Source organism: Aspergillus terreus, genomic scaffold (genome assembly GCF_000149615.1).
Source record: "Aspergillus terreus NIH2624 scaffold_6 genomic scaffold, whole genome shotgun sequence".
NCBI lineage: Eukaryota > Fungi > Ascomycota > Eurotiomycetes > Eurotiales > Aspergillaceae > Aspergillus > Aspergillus terreus.
In genome coordinates this window covers 1,101,522-1,119,430 of record NT_165929.1, presented here as the reverse complement: position 1 = coordinate 1,119,430, position 17,909 = coordinate 1,101,522, and the positions used below count along the sequence as shown (strand labels likewise).

General features: G+C 51.8%; 7 protein-coding genes across 7 annotated transcripts; 3 read left to right on the top strand and 4 right to left on the bottom strand.

Annotated features, from left to right (window-relative positions):
* Positions 1-300: 300 nt before the first annotated feature.
* ATEG_04640 (cytochrome P450) lies at positions 301-1,951 on the bottom strand (the record flags this gene model as incomplete). The annotated part of the gene is made up of 6 exons (XM_001213818.1): positions 301-680; positions 737-968; positions 1,156-1,338; positions 1,405-1,675; positions 1,730-1,775; positions 1,828-1,951. 6 exons carry the CDS (start codon positions 1,949-1,951, stop codon positions 301-303), a joined length of 1,236 nt encoding a protein of 411 aa, XP_001213818.1.
* A 1,640-nt stretch (positions 1,952-3,591) lies between these two features.
* Positions 3,592-5,019, top strand: ATEG_04639 (uncharacterized protein; the record flags this gene model as incomplete). The annotated part of the gene is made up of 2 exons (XM_001213817.1): positions 3,592-4,688; positions 4,761-5,019. 2 exons carry the CDS (start codon positions 3,592-3,594, stop codon positions 5,017-5,019), a joined length of 1,356 nt encoding a protein of 451 aa, XP_001213817.1.
* A 670-nt stretch (positions 5,020-5,689) lies between these two features.
* On the bottom strand, positions 5,690-7,509 carry ATEG_04638 (fungal specific transcription factor domain-containing protein; the record flags this gene model as incomplete). Its single annotated transcript, XM_001213816.1, has 2 exons — positions 5,690-6,812; positions 6,866-7,509. 2 exons carry the CDS (start codon positions 7,507-7,509, stop codon positions 5,690-5,692), a joined length of 1,767 nt encoding a protein of 588 aa, XP_001213816.1.
* A 601-nt stretch (positions 7,510-8,110) lies between these two features.
* On the top strand, positions 8,111-9,668 carry ATEG_04637 (uncharacterized protein; the record flags this gene model as incomplete). Its single annotated transcript, XM_001213815.1, has 4 exons — positions 8,111-8,396; positions 8,456-8,661; positions 8,721-8,950; positions 9,104-9,668. 4 exons carry the CDS (start codon positions 8,111-8,113, stop codon positions 9,666-9,668), a joined length of 1,287 nt encoding a protein of 428 aa, XP_001213815.1.
* A 187-nt stretch (positions 9,669-9,855) lies between these two features.
* Positions 9,856-10,781, bottom strand: ATEG_04636 (uncharacterized protein; the record flags this gene model as incomplete). The annotated part of the gene is made up of 2 exons (XM_001213814.1): positions 9,856-10,234; positions 10,480-10,781. 2 exons carry the CDS (start codon positions 10,779-10,781, stop codon positions 9,856-9,858), a joined length of 681 nt encoding a protein of 226 aa, XP_001213814.1.
* Positions 10,782-11,565: 784 nt separating this feature from the next.
* Positions 11,566-13,155, top strand: ATEG_04635 (LLM class flavin-dependent oxidoreductase; the record flags this gene model as incomplete). Its single annotated transcript, XM_001213813.1, has 4 exons — positions 11,566-11,840; positions 11,892-12,329; positions 12,390-12,482; positions 12,540-13,155. 4 exons carry the CDS (start codon positions 11,566-11,568, stop codon positions 13,153-13,155), a joined length of 1,422 nt encoding a protein of 473 aa, XP_001213813.1.
* Positions 13,156-13,356: 201 nt separating this feature from the next.
* Positions 13,357-17,588, bottom strand: bck1 (putative MAP kinase kinase kinase (Bck1); the record flags this gene model as incomplete). Its single annotated transcript, XM_001213812.1, has 2 exons — positions 13,357-13,477; positions 13,534-17,588. The coding sequence occupies 2 exons, from the start codon at positions 17,586-17,588 to the stop codon at positions 13,357-13,359; spliced, it is 4,176 nt and encodes a 1,391-aa protein (XP_001213812.1).
* Positions 17,589-17,909: the final 321 nt, after the last annotated feature.

The following is a 17,909-nucleotide window of genomic DNA, read 5'->3' as shown; positions in this document are numbered from 1 at the left end:
AAAATCTCCCTTGCAACTATCAGCGCCCGTACTTGATGTATAGCTGCCAAGGCTAGGCGAATGCATGGGAAGAATCTCGTTGGCGCTTTTCCCTTCATAGTAGCCGCTTGGCTTCCAGGTAATGCCCTCGGAATTGGGCACACATTCATTCCATCGCCTATATGACTTCCAGAACCCCCTGGTTCATACAGCCAGGAGTGCACTGTGGGTTCAATCCGAACAATTTACAAGCAGTATGATGCATCTCCTTAGTTGATAAAAGTTAACATGCAAACTAACTGAGACCCGAGCCCCGCCATTTCAATCCTCTCCCTCGATCGACATAAATTCAATCTCTCCCTCCGATGTTACTGTGAACCGATCATTTCTGATACCGCTATCGTAGCCCACTTTCATGGAATAGCGTTTTAGCACTTCGATAACCGCCATCTTCAGCATAACAATGGCGATATTCTGACCCATACAACGCCTACTTCCAATTCCGAAGCGCAGGAACGCATACCGATACGCTGTAGGCGAGATACTGGCAAACCGCTCAGGGCAGAATACCTCGCTATCGGCACCCCAGATCTCAGGCGTCGTGTTCAAACGCTTCCAGTCGATGATGGTTGGTGTACCAGCAGGGATATGGTAGCCTCCGATGATCTTGTCTGTTGCCGTTTTCTCTGGTAGAGAGAACCCTTTGAGATACAATTAGTAGATGGGACAAACATGCCGCGCCATTATAGGGACTTACATAGCGCAGGACTCATACGAAGAGATTCCATGACTGCATAGTGAAGAAGCGTATCCTTTTTCTCCACGTAGTCCATCAATTTATAAGATGGCTCATTCTGGCGTGCTTGAATCTCCTCCCTCAGTTTTGATTGGAATGATTGATTCGCAGAGATGTTGAGAAGCAGAAAAGATGTCACGGTTGAGGTCACGTCTATGTTTGTGTACAGCAGCTCGTACATCGTTTGTAGGAACTGGTGAGAAGTGTTAGTACATATCAGAGGACAGATCAGGGTTGATATATACTTCTACTTTGTATATATCACCTGATTCAACACCATCAAATATGCGCAGGGCTGGACAGCGCAGGTTATTCTATTTTTTATGACCATATTAGCCTTGACTTCCTAGACAGTCAGGTCGGACGGTGAACATCTATACCTCTCGCGCTTTCGCAAGGACTTCGTCATTGAGTCGCTCCCAAGACCGTTCGAATTTCTTCAAACGGGATCTGAACTCGGTTGGGAGGAAATTAAAGAGCTTGTATGGTGTCCATTTGCCAAATATCGCGTCAAGCATCAGGGGCTCATGTAGGTCGTTCAGATGAACTAGTTCTTGGTATGTCTGCAATCATCAGCCTGGTTCTAGTAGGAGAACAGACCTACAAAAAAAAAAAAAATATTTGAGTACCTTCGTATCCAGAGCATCTCCGTAAGCTGTCAATGCTATCAACCGAAATGGTAGGAAGTGACAGGCCTCTGCTGCATTCCGAACAAACCTCGATATTGGATGAGGGTTGTCCGCAGAGCCTTGAGACAGTTCAGTCACCCATTGACTTATCTCTGTAGCAAATATGTCTGACATATAGACACTCGATGAATGCGAAAATTCTGGGTCAAAATGGGCACGAATGGCTACCCACTTTCGTCCGCCTTGGACTCCGGCTGATCTTCCGAGGAGCCTAAGGGAACTAGGAGTTAATGTATGATCCAGAGTGCGTAGTAAGTATGCTAACCGGCCGAAGGCATCACCCAGATTTAGGTTCTTCCCTTTCATATGATCTGAAGACCAGTCAGAGAGCTTCTTACAGCAAGCTTCTATAAATGAACATACCCTTCCCATCTTTCCGGTAGAACTCTTGGACGTGTTCGGGCTGTGTGACCACCAATTCGCGAGTCCAACCATTATGGACAAGATATGGTTCTTCGCCCGCCATGTCCTGGCCTTCTTGCGACATTTCGAGGCTGAGAACATCAACAGCAGTCCGGATCATCCCTCCAGTTGACTCACCCATGAGAGAACCGCAGGTACCGTGTGTCCCCCTTCAGCTTTTTGATCTTTCGACCACTGACATCTCGGAAGTGCTTGCTTGTCTAAGAACGTTAACTCCATGTCTTGCAATGGATGATGGAGCAATGCACATTTTGGAAATGCCGTGTGTAGACACCAAGTAGTATAGAAAGCACTGCAGTAACAAGCAGAGATCCCAACCTTGAATCCAAGAGATAGTAAGCCCCATAAACAGTGGCTGCTGGGGAAGTTAGATTCAACACAATAGATTTCATTATGAGAGAGAGCACAGTACAAAATAGAATGGTGTTGACAGGATCGGCTCTATTCCGGCGAATATCGGACGTTCTCTATATCAATGCTTCAAGAAGTCTACCTCGCCCGACGACAACACAGCTCGTACGAGACTCTAGATATCACTCTTTGGAATCACGCCAGCACCCTAGCCTAGTGCTTACTGCCATCACTTCCCAAACGTGACTCAAACCTCGAGTTGATGGCATATATCGGTTCAATTGGAAATCGCCGAGGATAACCAGGAGGCGAGGGCACAAACATGGTTCGAATTCGCCGATGTGCAATTCCGATAGCTGACTGGAGCATCTAGACAAGCATCGGGCTCACCATATGAGACGGTAAAAGCCTCACAACTCACTGTCATGCGACATACGAGATTTTGTCGAATTTACCCTAGAGACAACTACACACGTAACTTTGTTATACGACCTCCCACGAGATTCGATGCCCGATGAGACACGCCAATGAGCATGCCATGCCCAATGTCCTACCTATATAGACCTATATACCGTGGAATAGCTACCTTGGAGCTTTCCGGCTATAGGGAAGGGGTGCGGGCCGCGCCGCCGGATGTAAGGAAGAAAAGAAGACCTGGCATGCTCTCGGGCATTATATGCCCGCTAGATTTCCATATGCGAGGAAATGCATAATATCCGACTGCAACTGTGCATAGGGCGTCTTGATCACTTGCATGGTGGTAGGGATTGTGAGGCAAACTTATACTGAGCAAACACATATACCTTGTAAACCTGCCAGCATCTTGCCATGTTGTTCGAATAAGCACGCAACTATTGGACGTTTTGCGAGCGCTGCTCGCAAATGAAAGAAGCTTATGTTGCATCTGACAACTATAAGAACGTGTTCATGTTTCACAATCCTGAGATCACGCCACAATCCATGAATGACAATTCCATTCAAGACAGGCATGAGCTGGTCATATTCCTGGATATGTTACACAGCCTCTATCAAACTGGCGAACGCCTTGCATGACCCGACAAGTCATCGGCCGACTCCCAAGCCACCAATTTGTAAAGAAGTTCACGCCATGGTCCCGAGGCGCCGAAGAAGTAAAGTGCTTAGAAGAAGGCCATTGACGCCTAAGGATTATAATTCTCGTTGCTATAGGCACTCCCGATTGGTCTGAGCACCTGAGGCTTTAGCAGATCCAAGTGTTTATTTCTAGGAACCAAGGCTTGTCTATAAATACAATGGGAAAAACAGGACCCGGGTAGAGCCCTCATAGAACCACCGTTCACAGCTTCGCTCCAATTCTTTTGATGCCCCTTCAGAATGACGTCGTTCCTCTTTCGCACTTCCACGGCACCCGAGTTCCCACGTCCTCGCAAGACGTATGGATCAATGTACACGGACCTCGTTAGAGCGTCTTCGGACGCCGTCGACGCCCTTTCCCTCTACCGTACCCTGATCCTAGCCAAGGACACCAGCGCGGACGGTGTCGGATTCGCGGCATTTGATGCACATGTTGGTGACACGTCTTGCCAGTTGCGTGCCGCCATGATGCTTGATTTGACCAGGCAACATAGAAAGTGGGCAGCGAGCAGTGGACGCGCGCCGTGGCTTGACCAGTACATTGAGAGGCTGGAGGTTCTGCGCGACAAAGGACGTGATATGCTTGCGAAGCTGACGATCGATCGTATCCATCCTGACAATTTGGGAATCGGGCCCAAAGAAGATACCCCCACCGGCTTATTGACTCACATGGGTTGGTGTGAGCCTGAGATACCACGTCACCCTAATTCCTGTTACTTACGGTCATCGACACCAACTAAGGCATTCAATGATGCCCTAGTCTTGGATGGAAAAGACTGGGATATACCACCGTCGGACGAAGACTGCGTAACCGCCTGGACGCTGACGGAGAAGTCTCTTGCATCAAGCCCTACGCAGTATGCATGGTGGCAGATTGACAACAATTCAATGCACCGGATCAGCCCAATGGCGTCTTGCACGTCTCTTTCAGGGGACACGCTTGCAGAGGAAGTGGAAACACCACAGGAGGGCAGTCCGGACAAATATCTCTCTCCACTTCTGGATGGACAAGACACCGCGATGGCATGGGACCCCTGGAATGCCAAAATGCTGGTTCGGTTCATCACTTTCTCATTTGTTCTATCCAAGTATAAGACATTTCATCGGTTCAAACACGCCGTGGGAACACGACTCAGCCCGGAAGCGGCCATCCACGCGGGCGATGAGATGGTGCATGACGTATGGAAGAAGCGTCCGCTTGATGATTATCTTTATTCGAAATCGCCACGTCGAATTTATATAGAGTTCGGTGCCATGCAGACTTGGGTCTCAGAGCTTAGCTGTGCCTGGCTGTGCCACACCGCAAAGACATCCTCGGCTGCTCCTGGACTCCAACAGTAAGTCCATGTTTCTAGTAGTCAAGCGCAAAACAAAGACTCTGTTGTGCTGACGAAATATAAAATGGACAGGTTGATGACACGTACCCTTCAGACTTCTGTGAAGAATGTGACGTCTATTCCAGCATATATCGGGTATATAGTTATCAGGGAGCACTGTGGAAAGGAGGGGGAATCTTTGATTTTCGTTGATCGCCATTTCTGCAAGAAAGGTAAGCTTGAGCGGAAGGGGGACCAGTGCAACAAGAAGAACGTACAAGTACTAAGTATCAGAAGGATACCACTCCAACTTTTTCCTCGCGACACTGGATCTCAGAGCAAACTCAGGTGATGAGGATGGACGTCCCAAGCAGTGTCTACCACTCAAACAGGATGTCAGCTGGACAGTGAAGAGGATCGATGAGGCCTGGCTGCGGAACCATCCGGAGCAAGACTGGGTCCATTTTATCGTGATGGGCAATAGCATTGATGGGTCCTATGAAGACTACATGAACGCAGCCCCGACTCAGCAGAAGCATATCGACGAACGTTGCGATGAGAACGAAAGCCACGCTGCCAGATTCCTAGCTGGTGATCTCGACCGGTTGAGTTTGGCTTTTTTTGCGAGACACCGACACTACACTTTTGACCTCAATAGTGTAGGAAATGACGATGGAATTCTCCACGAGCGTACGGTGGTTTCCGAGCACATGGAGAATATCTTTCCTGAGCTGGCTGACCAGTGGCGCGTATCTAACGAAGAGGCAGATGAGATAGGTGTAGCAGGAACTTCGCTCTACATGTTTGCCTGGCAACATGCATTTGTCGAGACCAAAGGACGCATCGCAGCGTTGGTTTCTGAAGCAACCCACACCATGCCTATCTCGGCGCCCCTTGAGAAGCTTCCTGGCTGGGAAAGAAGGGCTTATATATAGTAGAATGTTGAGACGGGCGTTTTCTTTGTTGTGAAGCCATGTTCTCCGGAGACATTCCATTCTTGGAGTCATTTCAAATGGGATATGTCAACTAGAGAGTTCGGTAAATTCCGTGAATGTTATATCATCCAGAAGTGAACTCCACTGGGGCATGTCCACATCCAGGCCAGCGTTGAACATGTCCGACCATAGCTGACCCCATGTTTCTGGTTCTGCCGGCTGACTCGGAAGTCCGTTTGGCCATCTCCATGTTTCACCATCCATCGATCTCGATTGAAAATTGTTCGTATCTGCCACCAGGGATGTTGCAGTAGATTCAACTACAGCGGGGCCCTTCCCAGTGACAATGGTACGGCCAAGGCACCTTTGTTCATTCGTCGTGGCATCAAGTGGTGGTGGCCTATTTGCAGACGAGGGTTGATTTTGAAGAATCATCATCAGTGTTTGGGTATTCTTCTGTATTGCATTCTTCAGCGTATGAGACTCGTTCTGAGATTTTTCGAGCATATCGCATGCTTCCAATACCTCTGTCTTGCGAGCTTCTGCTTCGGGCGCATTCGGGTTCAAGGAGACATCGGTTGCCAGGATGATAGCAGCAAGGAAAACGTGCTGGACTACCATCCAAAACCGTGAAGGCTTAAGATTGATCAGTGCACCGGCGTTGTCCATGGACCGACGAAGGCTTAGGACAGTCTCAGCCGAACGTACACATGTCGCTCGAGAATATGCATATTTTGGATTGGTGAGGCCCTCCAGATGGAATAGGCGATGCAGCCGGCATATCCGAGTATGAACACCAAAATGCAGAAATATTCTTTGCCATGGGATGTAAGGACGCTCCCGACAAAGACCCATGCTTTGCTGAATGCTTGTGGGATCTAGTTTGAAAAATATCGGCATTTCACTGAGTAATGTTTGAAATTTTGCGTCGACCGCAAGTATCAAGTCGTAGTCCACGTCGTGGGCGGACAACTCGGGAGACTCGAGCAACAACGACGGCATTGTATCAACGACTTCACGACAGAGTTCGGCAAGGTGTATGCGAAAAATAAAGGCCGTAATGGAGGTCGGAACGGTCAAAGGGAGATCATATGGTGTACCTGAAGTGGGTATTGATTCGTCATCAACATTACTGGGGTAGTTGACGTTCATATGCTTCGGTTGTACGAGATAGGCACCCTCGTTGGCACCGCCAGCTAAGGACAGAAGCCTGTTATGAGGTTAGCCTAAGGGAGGCCAGCGTATACAGCCAGTAGCGCTCACCAGTCAGAAGATACCATATGCCACCAGATGCGTCGCTGTACCTCTACTTCGATGGGATTGCACCCCTTCGCTCTCCTTTCATCTCTTTTCCTAGCCGTGTCCAGCCGATGAAGTTGCACGCTTCGTGCCATCAAGAGGGTTCGAATACGTAGCATGTTAACTTTATCGGAAAAGCCATCCATATGAGAGAGGACATGACACAATGTAGTTATTGCTTGAAGCGCAAGAGTTGACGGGGAAGTATCCTGAAGTTTCGTGTCCACAATCAAAAGGACTACATGGACGTAGGCATTTAGAGACGCTTTCGCTTCGTCTTTGCTGGAGTGGAGCGTATCAAGGAGCTGAGGAGTCCATGCCAGTGCAGCTCCCGCAAATATGCTGAAAAGAAGAGCCAGCCCAGCGGGGCTCAGCTCCTCGCTATCCAAAATGGACTGATATATCTGCTCTAGCAATGCTCGAGTGGATGGGACGTGTAAGACGCCGAATGATGGCTGTAAGCAGCATACAAAGTGGTCGAAGAGCGCTCTGGCTTGTGGCAATGGAGGAAGCGCCCTGGTGAAGCTGGGTATGCTCGGAGACGATTCGTTGTGAAGCCGAATGTCAGGCGGTAGCTCAGAGCCAAAAGGGGTTAAACCAGCCTTCATATTCTCCGACGCCTAGAACTGGTCAGCTTCTGGCATGGCAAAAGTGAGATTGGGTATGCGGACCAGATCATTCGTCAAGTCAAGAGCAGGGGCGGCCACACTATGGGGCCGTCCCGAGCTTGTTGAGTTAGGTGCAATAAGTTCATCCTTCGAGGAATTCTCTCCGGCATATATACATGCTACCTTCCTCTGTGTACAGTTGGAACACGGGTGAGCCCGATCACAGCGAAGCTTCTTCTGACGACACAAGCTGCAGGACAAGGGCGCCCTAGACCATCGGAGCAACATGGTGCCAGGAATCTCCGAGGCCTTGCGCTTCATGATTGATCAGGGCTATGAGGTGGCACGACTGTGATGGGGGAGTGGATGAATGAGATGGAGTGCGATGATGAATGAGGTGGTGAGTTCCGTGGAGTGGGTTGCCTTCTTGGGTAGGTGCCTCCACGGAGCAGGAGCTACGCCATACCGTTTTAGGTAGGAGTGGCCGTAATGTAGCCCTAACCAACAGCAAAAGGATGGGATATATAGCACACTCCAGTCGCTCTGCCAGGGTTGGACTGTACTCCCATTCATACCGAGAAGAGACTACCTAGGCAGCATCATGTCTGAGCAAGCAGCTTCTCCCAGGCGGCCTGTCGACGATGTCAGCGTTCAGACCTCCTTGGAACAGGGGCTACCCAAAGACGAAGAGAAACACGACGAGAAACAGGATCCACCTCCAAAAGAAGGAACACTCAAAGCATATCTCGCCCTTCTAGCTGGTTTCTTGGGGCTTTTTGTCTCCTTTGGATGGGTCAACTGTGTCGCCCTCTTTCAAGCAGAGTATGAGGCCAATCAGTTGAAGAACTACTCCAGCTCGGAGATCTCATGGATCCCGTCAATCGAATGTAAGAGATCTTTCCATATTGCGTTCAGTCCAATTTAACTGACTGAGATGTGAAACCAGTTTTCCTTCTGCTTTTCCTCTCTCCAGTATCCGGTTACCTCTTCGACAACTTCGGTCCTCGCCTGCCCGTCTTCATCGGGGGCTTACTGCAAGTCTTCGGTTTAATGATGACCAGCCTCTCGTCCAAATACTATCAGATTATGTTGAGTCAGTCAATTGTGGCTGGAATTGGACCGTCTCTTCTGTTTAATCCGTGCATCACGGCTGTATGTTGTCTGACTCCTCTTGTCTAGAACCACGTTGGCTGACAGACAGGTGCATATAGCCGATGACCTACTTCCGTAGAGCACGAGCGTTGGCCGGCGGAGTAACTGTTGCAGGCTCTTCAGTTGGAGGAGTGGTCTTTCCGCTTATGGTCAACCATCTCCTGCCCAAGATTGGCTTCGCATGGACCATGCGTGTCTGTGCATTCCTTGTCCTCGGACTATGGGTTATCGTCGTCGCAACAATATCATCCAACATCCCCCATAAACGCCGCCAATTCAACTTCCGGAAGTATCTTCATGCTTTCAAGGAGCCGAATTTTATCATACTTTTTGTGTTCTTTTTCTTCTTATACTGTGAGAATCCCCATCCCCCGGAAGAAGAAAGTACTAACAAGCACAGGGTCTTTAATAGTACCGATGAACTATCTATCTGTTGCTGCAGTGTCACGGGGAATGTCTATGACTATGGCAGTGAATCTCGTTCCCATAATGAACGGGTCGAGGTTGGTCACCACATGTCGGTCTCGCCCCTAAGATGCGTACTAACCTCGCGACAATACAGCTTCCTCGGTCGGACTATCCCGAACATGCTGGCAGATAAATACGGCCGCTTCAATATCCTAATCGTTATGCTTGTCCTGACCAATGTCGTCCTGCTCGCCGTCTGGCTCCCCGGTAAAAGCAACGCTGCGATCATCGTCTTCGCGGCGCTCTTCGGTGTAGGGTCTGGCGCATGCATCGGTCTTGCCCCTGTGCTTATCATGAATTTGACCCCATCCCACAGTGACGTGGGTTTCCGCATGGGAGCTGCGTTGGCAGTTGGCGGGATTGCAGCATTGACTAGTCCCCCGATTGGCGGTGCAATCTCGGCACGCAGCGGAGGGACGTACGACAATGCTTTCATCTTCGCAGCTGCTAATGGGTTTGTTGCCACTGCAGTTCTCATTATCCTTCGTGGACGGGCGGTAGGATGGAGTCTCTTTGCGAAGGAGGGAGCGAAGAAATAAACGAATACTAGATTTGGGTATTTGGATGGGAGAGCGATCCAGTTCTCAAGATTTGGGACCCCGGCGAGAAAAGTGCACGTTTCTCTTTTTTCGTGTATCAACAGATGTTTTAGCAGAACTTGCTTCTATAGATTTTTCGTAATGCTTAATAGACACCTCTAACTCAAGCGCACTACATGGCCCAGTATCACGAATCGTACTCGGTGCTCATTGAAAGCTCTTCCAACTCCGTAAGATTCCTCTGCAGCTGCTCGATCTTCGTCTGTGCCGTGCGAAAAGCATTGCTTCCAAGGACGAGGCGAAGGTGCTCCGGTTTCCCCTGGGCCATGCCTTCGCCAGTGACAACCTCATAGATCCGCTCCGCCGCCTTGTCCGGATCCCCTGGCTGCTTGCCATGCCGGCCCTGGAGATATTGAATATTGTCTTCAACGACAGTGCCGCGGTATGGCTCGCTCGGCTGCTCGTACGTAGCAGCGCCGTGTTCTAGGAAATTGGTCCGGAACAGTCCCGGCTCTACCACGATAACCCGAACACCAAAGGGTGCTACCTCTTGGGCAAGGGCCTCACTGATGCCCTCCAGCGCATGCTTAGATGCAGCATACATACTCAGGCCAGCGCGCGATACTAGTCCCGAGATGGAGCTGATGTTCACAACGGTGCCCGATCGTGCCGCGCGCATTGCTGGCAGTGCGCATTGCGTCACCTTCAAGGCGCCGATGACATTCGTCTCGAATTGGGCGCGGGCCATCTCTTCTCTGCAGCACAGGTTATCATGGAAGCTCCCGTAGACACGGAATAGGGAAAGACGTACGTAATGTCCTCCACGGCGCCGAGGACCGCAAAGCCCGCGTTGTTTACTACAACGTCCAGACGGCCATGGAGCGCAACCGCTTCGTCTATGGTCCGCTTTATGTTCTTGGCGGGACTGGTGACATCTAAGGCGAGCCAATGGCCGCCTTTTTGTTTGACCTCTTGGACCAGCTCTAGTGTTTTTGAGGGGTTCCGCGATGAAGCGATCAGGTGGTGGCCATGAGCGAGGACGGCGCGGGCAAGAGATATGCCAAATCCGGCGGAGCAGCCGGTAATGAGCCAGACTTTTGGTTGAGAGGTCATTTCGTATCGTTGTTCTGTAGGATTGTCTATTCAGAGCTTCAAGATGCTGATGGCCTGATTTATATCTTGGGGATGATGTTCGGGCTCGACGGAGATTGCCGGATATAGCGGACGTCCGAGTTCCAACAGTAAGGTATCTCATCGTAATTACGTTCTGATGGACCTGACTAGCATACTAAGCATTAAGCCACTAAAATATAGCTGGTCTATTGTCAGATAAGGTGTGCCCGTTATGCAACACTTGCAGCCGTCATGAGCTAAGTGTGGCCGTAGCGACTATAGGTCCACGGCGCTTGTAAGGTACCATCATAGAACGAAACCAACACATCACATTCCAAATCAGCTTTCAAGAGTTAATCACCATTTTCAAGGTCTGTTTGGTCTTTATATGCTGGCAGCCCGTGTACGAAGTATATAATGGGAGGCAAGTGCTTTGAACGACCATGGAACTAGCGTGGGCACGCAAGCCTTAAATGTCATCGATTGACTCGTGCGAGAAAGAGCAACAGCATTATCAAATCAATACGACAGGACCATCAATCAACATGATCCTTCAAACACAGTGGATCAATACAGTGCTCATGCTAAGGAACGTAGGAATTGGCGAGGCCGATTGACGAACACCAAGCCGCGATGGCGTGAGCATGCAATTCAATAACACAATCAGCATCCACTCCATCGAGCTCTAGCACCGGATTTCTGTCCGATCTACCTGCTATTAAAGAGGCCATCCCCTCATTAACGAGGGGCAAAAACAAATTCTCTATTCGCAAGCACCCACAAGATGACCGTCACCCAGCAGAAGCCATGGATCCTCAATGCCTTTGCCATGTTCTCTCCGGGCCACCTCTCCCCAGGACTATGGAAACACCCACGCGATCGCGCTGGTGACTTCACAGACCTCTCCTACTGGATCGAGCTCGCCAAGGTCCTCGAGAAAGGCAAGTTCCACGGCCTCTTCCTGGCCGACCATCTCGGCGTATACGACGTATACAAGGGCCCCGCAAACCGCGACCCGGCGCTGCTCTCAGGCGCGCAATTCCCCATCGGAGATCCTTTGTAAGACTGGAACCTATCGCGCCCAATCCCGCCCAATTCTAACAGCCCAAGCCTCCTAATCTCGGCAATGGCCTCCGTCACCGAGTCGCTCGCCTTCGGCATCACCGCGTCGACCACGTACGAGACGTCGCCGTACGCCCTGGCGCGCAAGTTCTCGACGCTCGACCACCTCACCCGCGGCCGCGTCGGCTGGAACATCGTGACCTCGTTCCTCGACAGCGCCGCCAAGGCGTACGGCTTCGACGAGCAGATTCCCCATGACGAGCGGTATGCGCGCGCCGACGAGTACATGGAGCTGGCGTATAAGCTCTGGGAGGGCACCTGGACCGACACGGCTGTCGTAAAGGACCCTGTCTCGGGGGTTTACAGTGACCCGTCCCAGGTGAGGGCGGTTGAGCACCGCGGGAAGTATTTCAAGAGCACGGCCGCTAGTCAGTTGCCTGCGTCGAAGCAGAGGACGCCGCTGCTCTTCCAGGCGGGGGCTTCTTCGTGGGTTATCCCTCTCTGACTGTATCGGGCTGGGTGGTTATACTAATGACACCACGATAGGGCCGGGAAGCAGTTTGCCGCAAAGCACTCCGAAGTGATGTTCCTCCCTGGGCTGGAGCCGGAAAAGACCAAGCTGATCGTCGAGGATATGCGGTATGCAAATCTACAACAGTCGACGCAACACCCACCCAATCGCTAATACACTCACAGAAAGCAGCTTGTGGAGCAAGGCCGCGCGCCAGACAGCATCAAGTTCATCGCCGGCATCCTCGTCGTTGTGGACGAGACGGACGAGAAAGCCCAAGCCAAGTACGAGGAGTACCTAGCGCAGTCAGACCTGGAAGGCGTGGCGACGCTCTTCGGCGGCTGGACGAACAACGACCTGTCCAAATTCACAGACGACGAGGACTTTGCCTTTGCCGCGGTGGGCGGGATCCAGTCCATGATCTCGAGCTGGTCGAAGACGGTGCCGAACTCCAACGGACTGAAATGGACGAAGCGCCGCGTTCTCCAGGAACTGGCCCTGGGTGGCGCGCATCCCCGGGCGATTGGCTCGCCCACCACCGTTGCGGATATCCTGCAGCGGTGGGTTGATGTTGCCGGCGTGGATGGATTTAATTTCTCGTACACCGTTTCCCCGGGCACTTTCGAGGATATGATTGAGTATCTGTTCCCGGAGTTGCGGCGGAGAGGCGTCATCTGGGATGAGTATGCTGTGCCTGGGGGCTCCGCGAGAGAGAACTATTTCCAAGATGGGGAGGGGGCACGGCTCCGTCAGGGGCATCCTGGGAAGCAGTATGCATGGACCGGCGAGAGCTCGCAGTGAAATATTATTTTTATTGTAGTCCATAACTAGTTGGTTGCTTGGACTGAATCGGCCCTTGCGGGATATGTGAAACGCCAGAATCACGGCATGAAACTAAGCACAGAAGCTGTTGGCTGTAAAAAATCACACGCTATGTGGAACTAAACCGAAAGATATGTGCCCGCTATATATACACGCTGACTGAACAGCACCGAATATGTCTCAAAGAACATGTCTGATCTTGGCGTAAAGCTCCGTGTCCAAGAAATTGTATTTGGGATCCGGTTCACAGAACGGGTGTTGAGTAAGGAGCGTCTGAGCGGTTGGCCGGTCAGATGAGTCCCTGGTAGAAGTCAGCAAGGTGGGCTCAACCGAAAGAGAAGCACAGAGTGGACTTACACAGTGAAGCAATCATACATAAAGGCAAGTGCTGCTGGACTGATGTTCAATGACACGTCATCTGGGATCGGAGGCGCCTGACTCAAACTGCCCAGCTTGAAGATGGCGCCAATCGCTTCTTCTTTGCTCCAAGGTCGACGCCCAGCAAACATCTCTAACACCACACATCCAAGAGACCATATATCCACCTTGGCGCTGTAGCCCTGTCCCTGCGAGTGGATGACTTCTGGCGCCATCCAGAACACAGATCCCTGCATGGAGTTGGTCGAATCGTTTCCATAAATGTTGTCGGTCTTCTTCGAGATTCCAAAATCGGAGATCTTGCAAGTCCCATCAAGATCCAAAAGGATGTTGTCTGCTTTCAAATCACGGTGCAAGATTCCCCGGTCGTGGAGGTAGGCCAGCCCACTCAAAGTCTGCCACGTCAGGGATTTCACAACGCTCTCTTCGAATTTGCCGTGTTTGCGAAGGCAACTACCGATAGAGCCACCAGAGATATACTCCAGATAGATAGAAATGGAGAGTTCTCCTCTTTCGCACCCAAGATATTGCACGATATTAGGGTGCTCGAGGTGTTGCATCGTGTCAATCTCCTGGTTAAGGGCTGCAACCATATCCTTGATCCTTTCCTTGTCCTGCCCGGCAATTCGAGGATTGATCTCGACTTGTTTGACGGCCAAAACCTCACCATTATCGGCATTCATGCCCAGGTACACCCGACCATAAGTTCCCTTTCCAATAAGTTGACCGCGAATGATACGGAAAGTCGGTTGCCGTTGTGGCACGCCTCCTGCTGCGGCAGCATTCTGGGGAATAGGGTCAAGTTGGCTGACCCTGGTACCAGGTCTAGGACTGATCTGCATGATCTTGGCTCCGAACATCTTCGTGCTCTTCCTTCGGAGGATCTCTCCTGACTTTTGGTTGCCCGTGGATTGAGAGCTGCGGTGTCTGTGGGCTTGATTGGCGCCCTTTGCGACTTCTCTGATTGACTTCATGCGAGTGAGACCACCAGACCGGTTAACGTTGCGGCGAGCAACGAAACCAGCATCGTGTGGCCGGACTGTCGGTTCAGCCGAGTCCATGGTACTAGCGGCAGCTTCAGCGGGAGCCTGGGCTGCCTGGCGCTCTTTCTGATTCAACTCGTTGTCGGCTGGCGCTCTGGCGGCTGGAGATGATGGTGGAGACACGCCTTGTCCGTCAAGATACGGCGCATCAAGGTCGATGTCAGGGAAGAAGTCGTCAAGATGGTCAATGACGCCCTCGACTGGAGGTCTGCTTGCCCAGACATCCCGAGCGAATGAGTCTCTTCGTGGCGGCTTCTCATCCTCAGGGGAATGCCCCATCTCGGAAGAAGATCCCTTTTGGCTGGCTGACTCCATAGCAGAGCCAAAGCCTTCGCGAGTGGCACTGGGAGATCGGAAGCTGACTGACAACCCTTTCTTCAGCCGTGTCTCCGTATTCACAGTAAGAGACGGCTTCCTAGGCGTCCTTTCACGGTCCTGGGTGCCGACTGCAGACCCCTTGTCCTTGGTCGGCGTTTGTCTATTGGCCAACGGTTTTGCGAAAAGGCCTTCATCAGAATCATCATCAGAATCTTCCTGTGGCATCGGAGAGCCTTCGAAAGGAACACTGGGCTCTGGAAAATCGAAATCTGGGCCGTAGGATTTGCGGGACTGGAGGCCTGGTCTTGGTTCTTCAGGAGTGGTGGCACTGCTCTTCGCAGAAGACGGATTCGTATGAGACGTGGGCGTTGGTTGACTGCTTTGCACAGACGAGAATTGCGAAGCACTCTTTGGTTCCTCTGGTGTGTTCCGGCTTGGGCTTGCTCCAGCAGCTCCAGCTTTGCCGTCCGCTGATGATGAGGGCTTCCCGATTGCGCTTGTCATATTACCGACGCTAGCCAGCATGGCTCCTAGGCCTGGTTGGCCACGCGGTGCTCCGTCCTTTCTTCTGAGAGAATTGACCTTGGTGAGTGTCATTGACTCACCGGGAGCGGTTGGAGGCCTGCGCTGGGGCACGAGATTATCCGACGGCCGTTTGTCTTCGTAGGGGGATATCCGAGGAGAATCAAAATCGATGACGCCTTCTCGCCTGAAGCCGGTCTCACTATACACTGGAGGAACCTTCGATTTGCGGTAGACCTGCTGTTTCCGCTCGACTTCACGCTTATGTTCTTCCACACGAGCCTTGAAGTTGGCCGAATCTGGATCTGCGGAATCATGCACCGCATCCACTGGAGATAGGCGCGGGGCGCCTTGCGATACATCCCGACCCTGTTTAATTACAGGGGCTCCGGGCCGTGGACGGGAGGCTGACTGGGGGGAAGTAGGTTTTCCTGGTGGGTGTGCAAGCCTATTCAGGGCTTCCTCGTCCAATTCCTTTCTTGGTACGCTATGATGAGTTGCGGTCGGCGACGAAGCTGAGAGCTTGTCGGGCATGGAGATGGCAAGACCCGTGAAGTTTGAGGGTGAACGGCTTGTGCTGGGGTGCATGGACGATCCGCGCACCAGCAATTTCAGCGACCCAGACGCGTCCGCCTTCATTCGCCGACAGAGCGCCAAATTAGTGTCATTCAGCGGCTCTTCATGCTCTGCTTGACCGGGTTCCGTCTGGAAGATCTGCGCACCCGGCCAGTCGGAGATACCTAGACTCTGGCAGATTGCCGCACGTAAGGTCTCGACTGAATCCATGTCCGTAATATCCACCAGACGGTACGTCCATCCATCCAAGGTAACAAAAGCCCATTTCTTTCCCTTGTGCATAGGCTTGGGGCGAGGAGCCAATCGCTCGTGGTCTGAGACGGACGAAGATGATGGACGCTCGGCCAGAGACATATCACTATTGCTGAAATTTGGCCGTGCATAGAGATGAGTGGAACTATTTTGCCGTGTATTGACTGGACTCGTAGGCGACTCTAGGAATTGTTCTTCTGGCGACGGCTGACTCGAGTCTTTCGATCTCTTCTTGAAGAAATGTAGAATTCGGTTGCTATGATCTTTCGAATGGTAAGAGGCCGGGATTTCACCGCTTGGGTGACGTGCGTGCGTTTCTTGCGGCGATGGGCGGACATTATCCTGTCTGAATGATTCATAATACCGGCGACCCGTGGCAGAGTCGGAGCTGTTGTCTCGCGAGTGTTTGAAGTTCAAGTCTCCGGTGGAAGATGACGGTGTTTGACGAGATATAGTAGCGTACTGGGCCGCAGGGCTGCCACTTTTGGGGCTGTTTTCATATGGTCGGCTCGTTGGAGGAAAGCCAGGTCCGTCGCCGGCAGGACTAAGTCCCCGATATTCGTTGATACCCAGCATAGCAGCGCGCGTGACGTCGGCACGAGGCCACATCGTTGTTTCGCCAGAAGTGAGATCAGTTGCGGGATGGTCGTATGTACCAGGAAGAGGGGTGGTGAAGGAACGTCTATTACTTTGGGCGGATTGGGGTGCTCTGAGGGGGCTATTGGCTATAGCTCCGGAGCTATGATCAAGGGGTGTGTGCTCATGCGCTAGCTTTGGGGAGGCCTCGAGCGTGCCTTCAGCAGCAGAAGCCGGTAAGTTCTGCGAATCTCGTCGCTTGTTGACCGGGATGCCTTGATCATAGTTTCCAGACTCTTGGATCTGACGGATCAATCTGCGCATGCGCTTTCCCTCCTCTCGCTCACGCGCTTGGTCCCACCCTGTTCCGCTGGCTTCACATTCCTTGGCAAGTTGGGGATAGACAACGTTATACAACCTTCCTGGGTTGGGTCGGCCGTTAAAGCCGTGACCCAGCTCGAGAAAATCCGTTCCTTGTAGCTCGAGAACCCGGAACGTTTCCTGCCAATCTTTTGAAAATCCATTCACGGCAAGCCATAAGAGGACTTTTTCGAGGGGCCACTGAGCTCCGGCCTCGCTTGGGGACATCCCGCCAGGTAGTGTGGTGTTGTTGTTGTTCTGGCGATGACTGGGCGACTTATTCAGATCAGTGCCATGACTGGGGGTTCCTTGTTGCGGATTGTGGACAACCGCAGCTGCAAGGTTCGGCGAGTATTGGTCGTGAGGGGCATCGCTGGATGAAGCCATGCGAGCCGACGATGCAGGCACCGTGGCATCACGTTTATACGCAGTATCCGCACTATGGTAGTCGTACAATTGATTGATCGGCGGCCGCTGTCTCTCCCCCGCCGGAACACCCCCTTGACTTTCATACGTAGGAACGGTATGGGAGTCAAATCCGGGGGATCCCCACCCCCGGACCAAACGTATTACCCCCGGGAACGTAGGTCGCTGTTGCCAATGGGGGCGGAGGGGGTGGAATATAGCCTTGAAGTAATGTTTGCCTTCCCGTCCAGTTATCCGATATTAATCTGGGGGTTGTGCATTTTGCGAAATCGTCATCTTGGA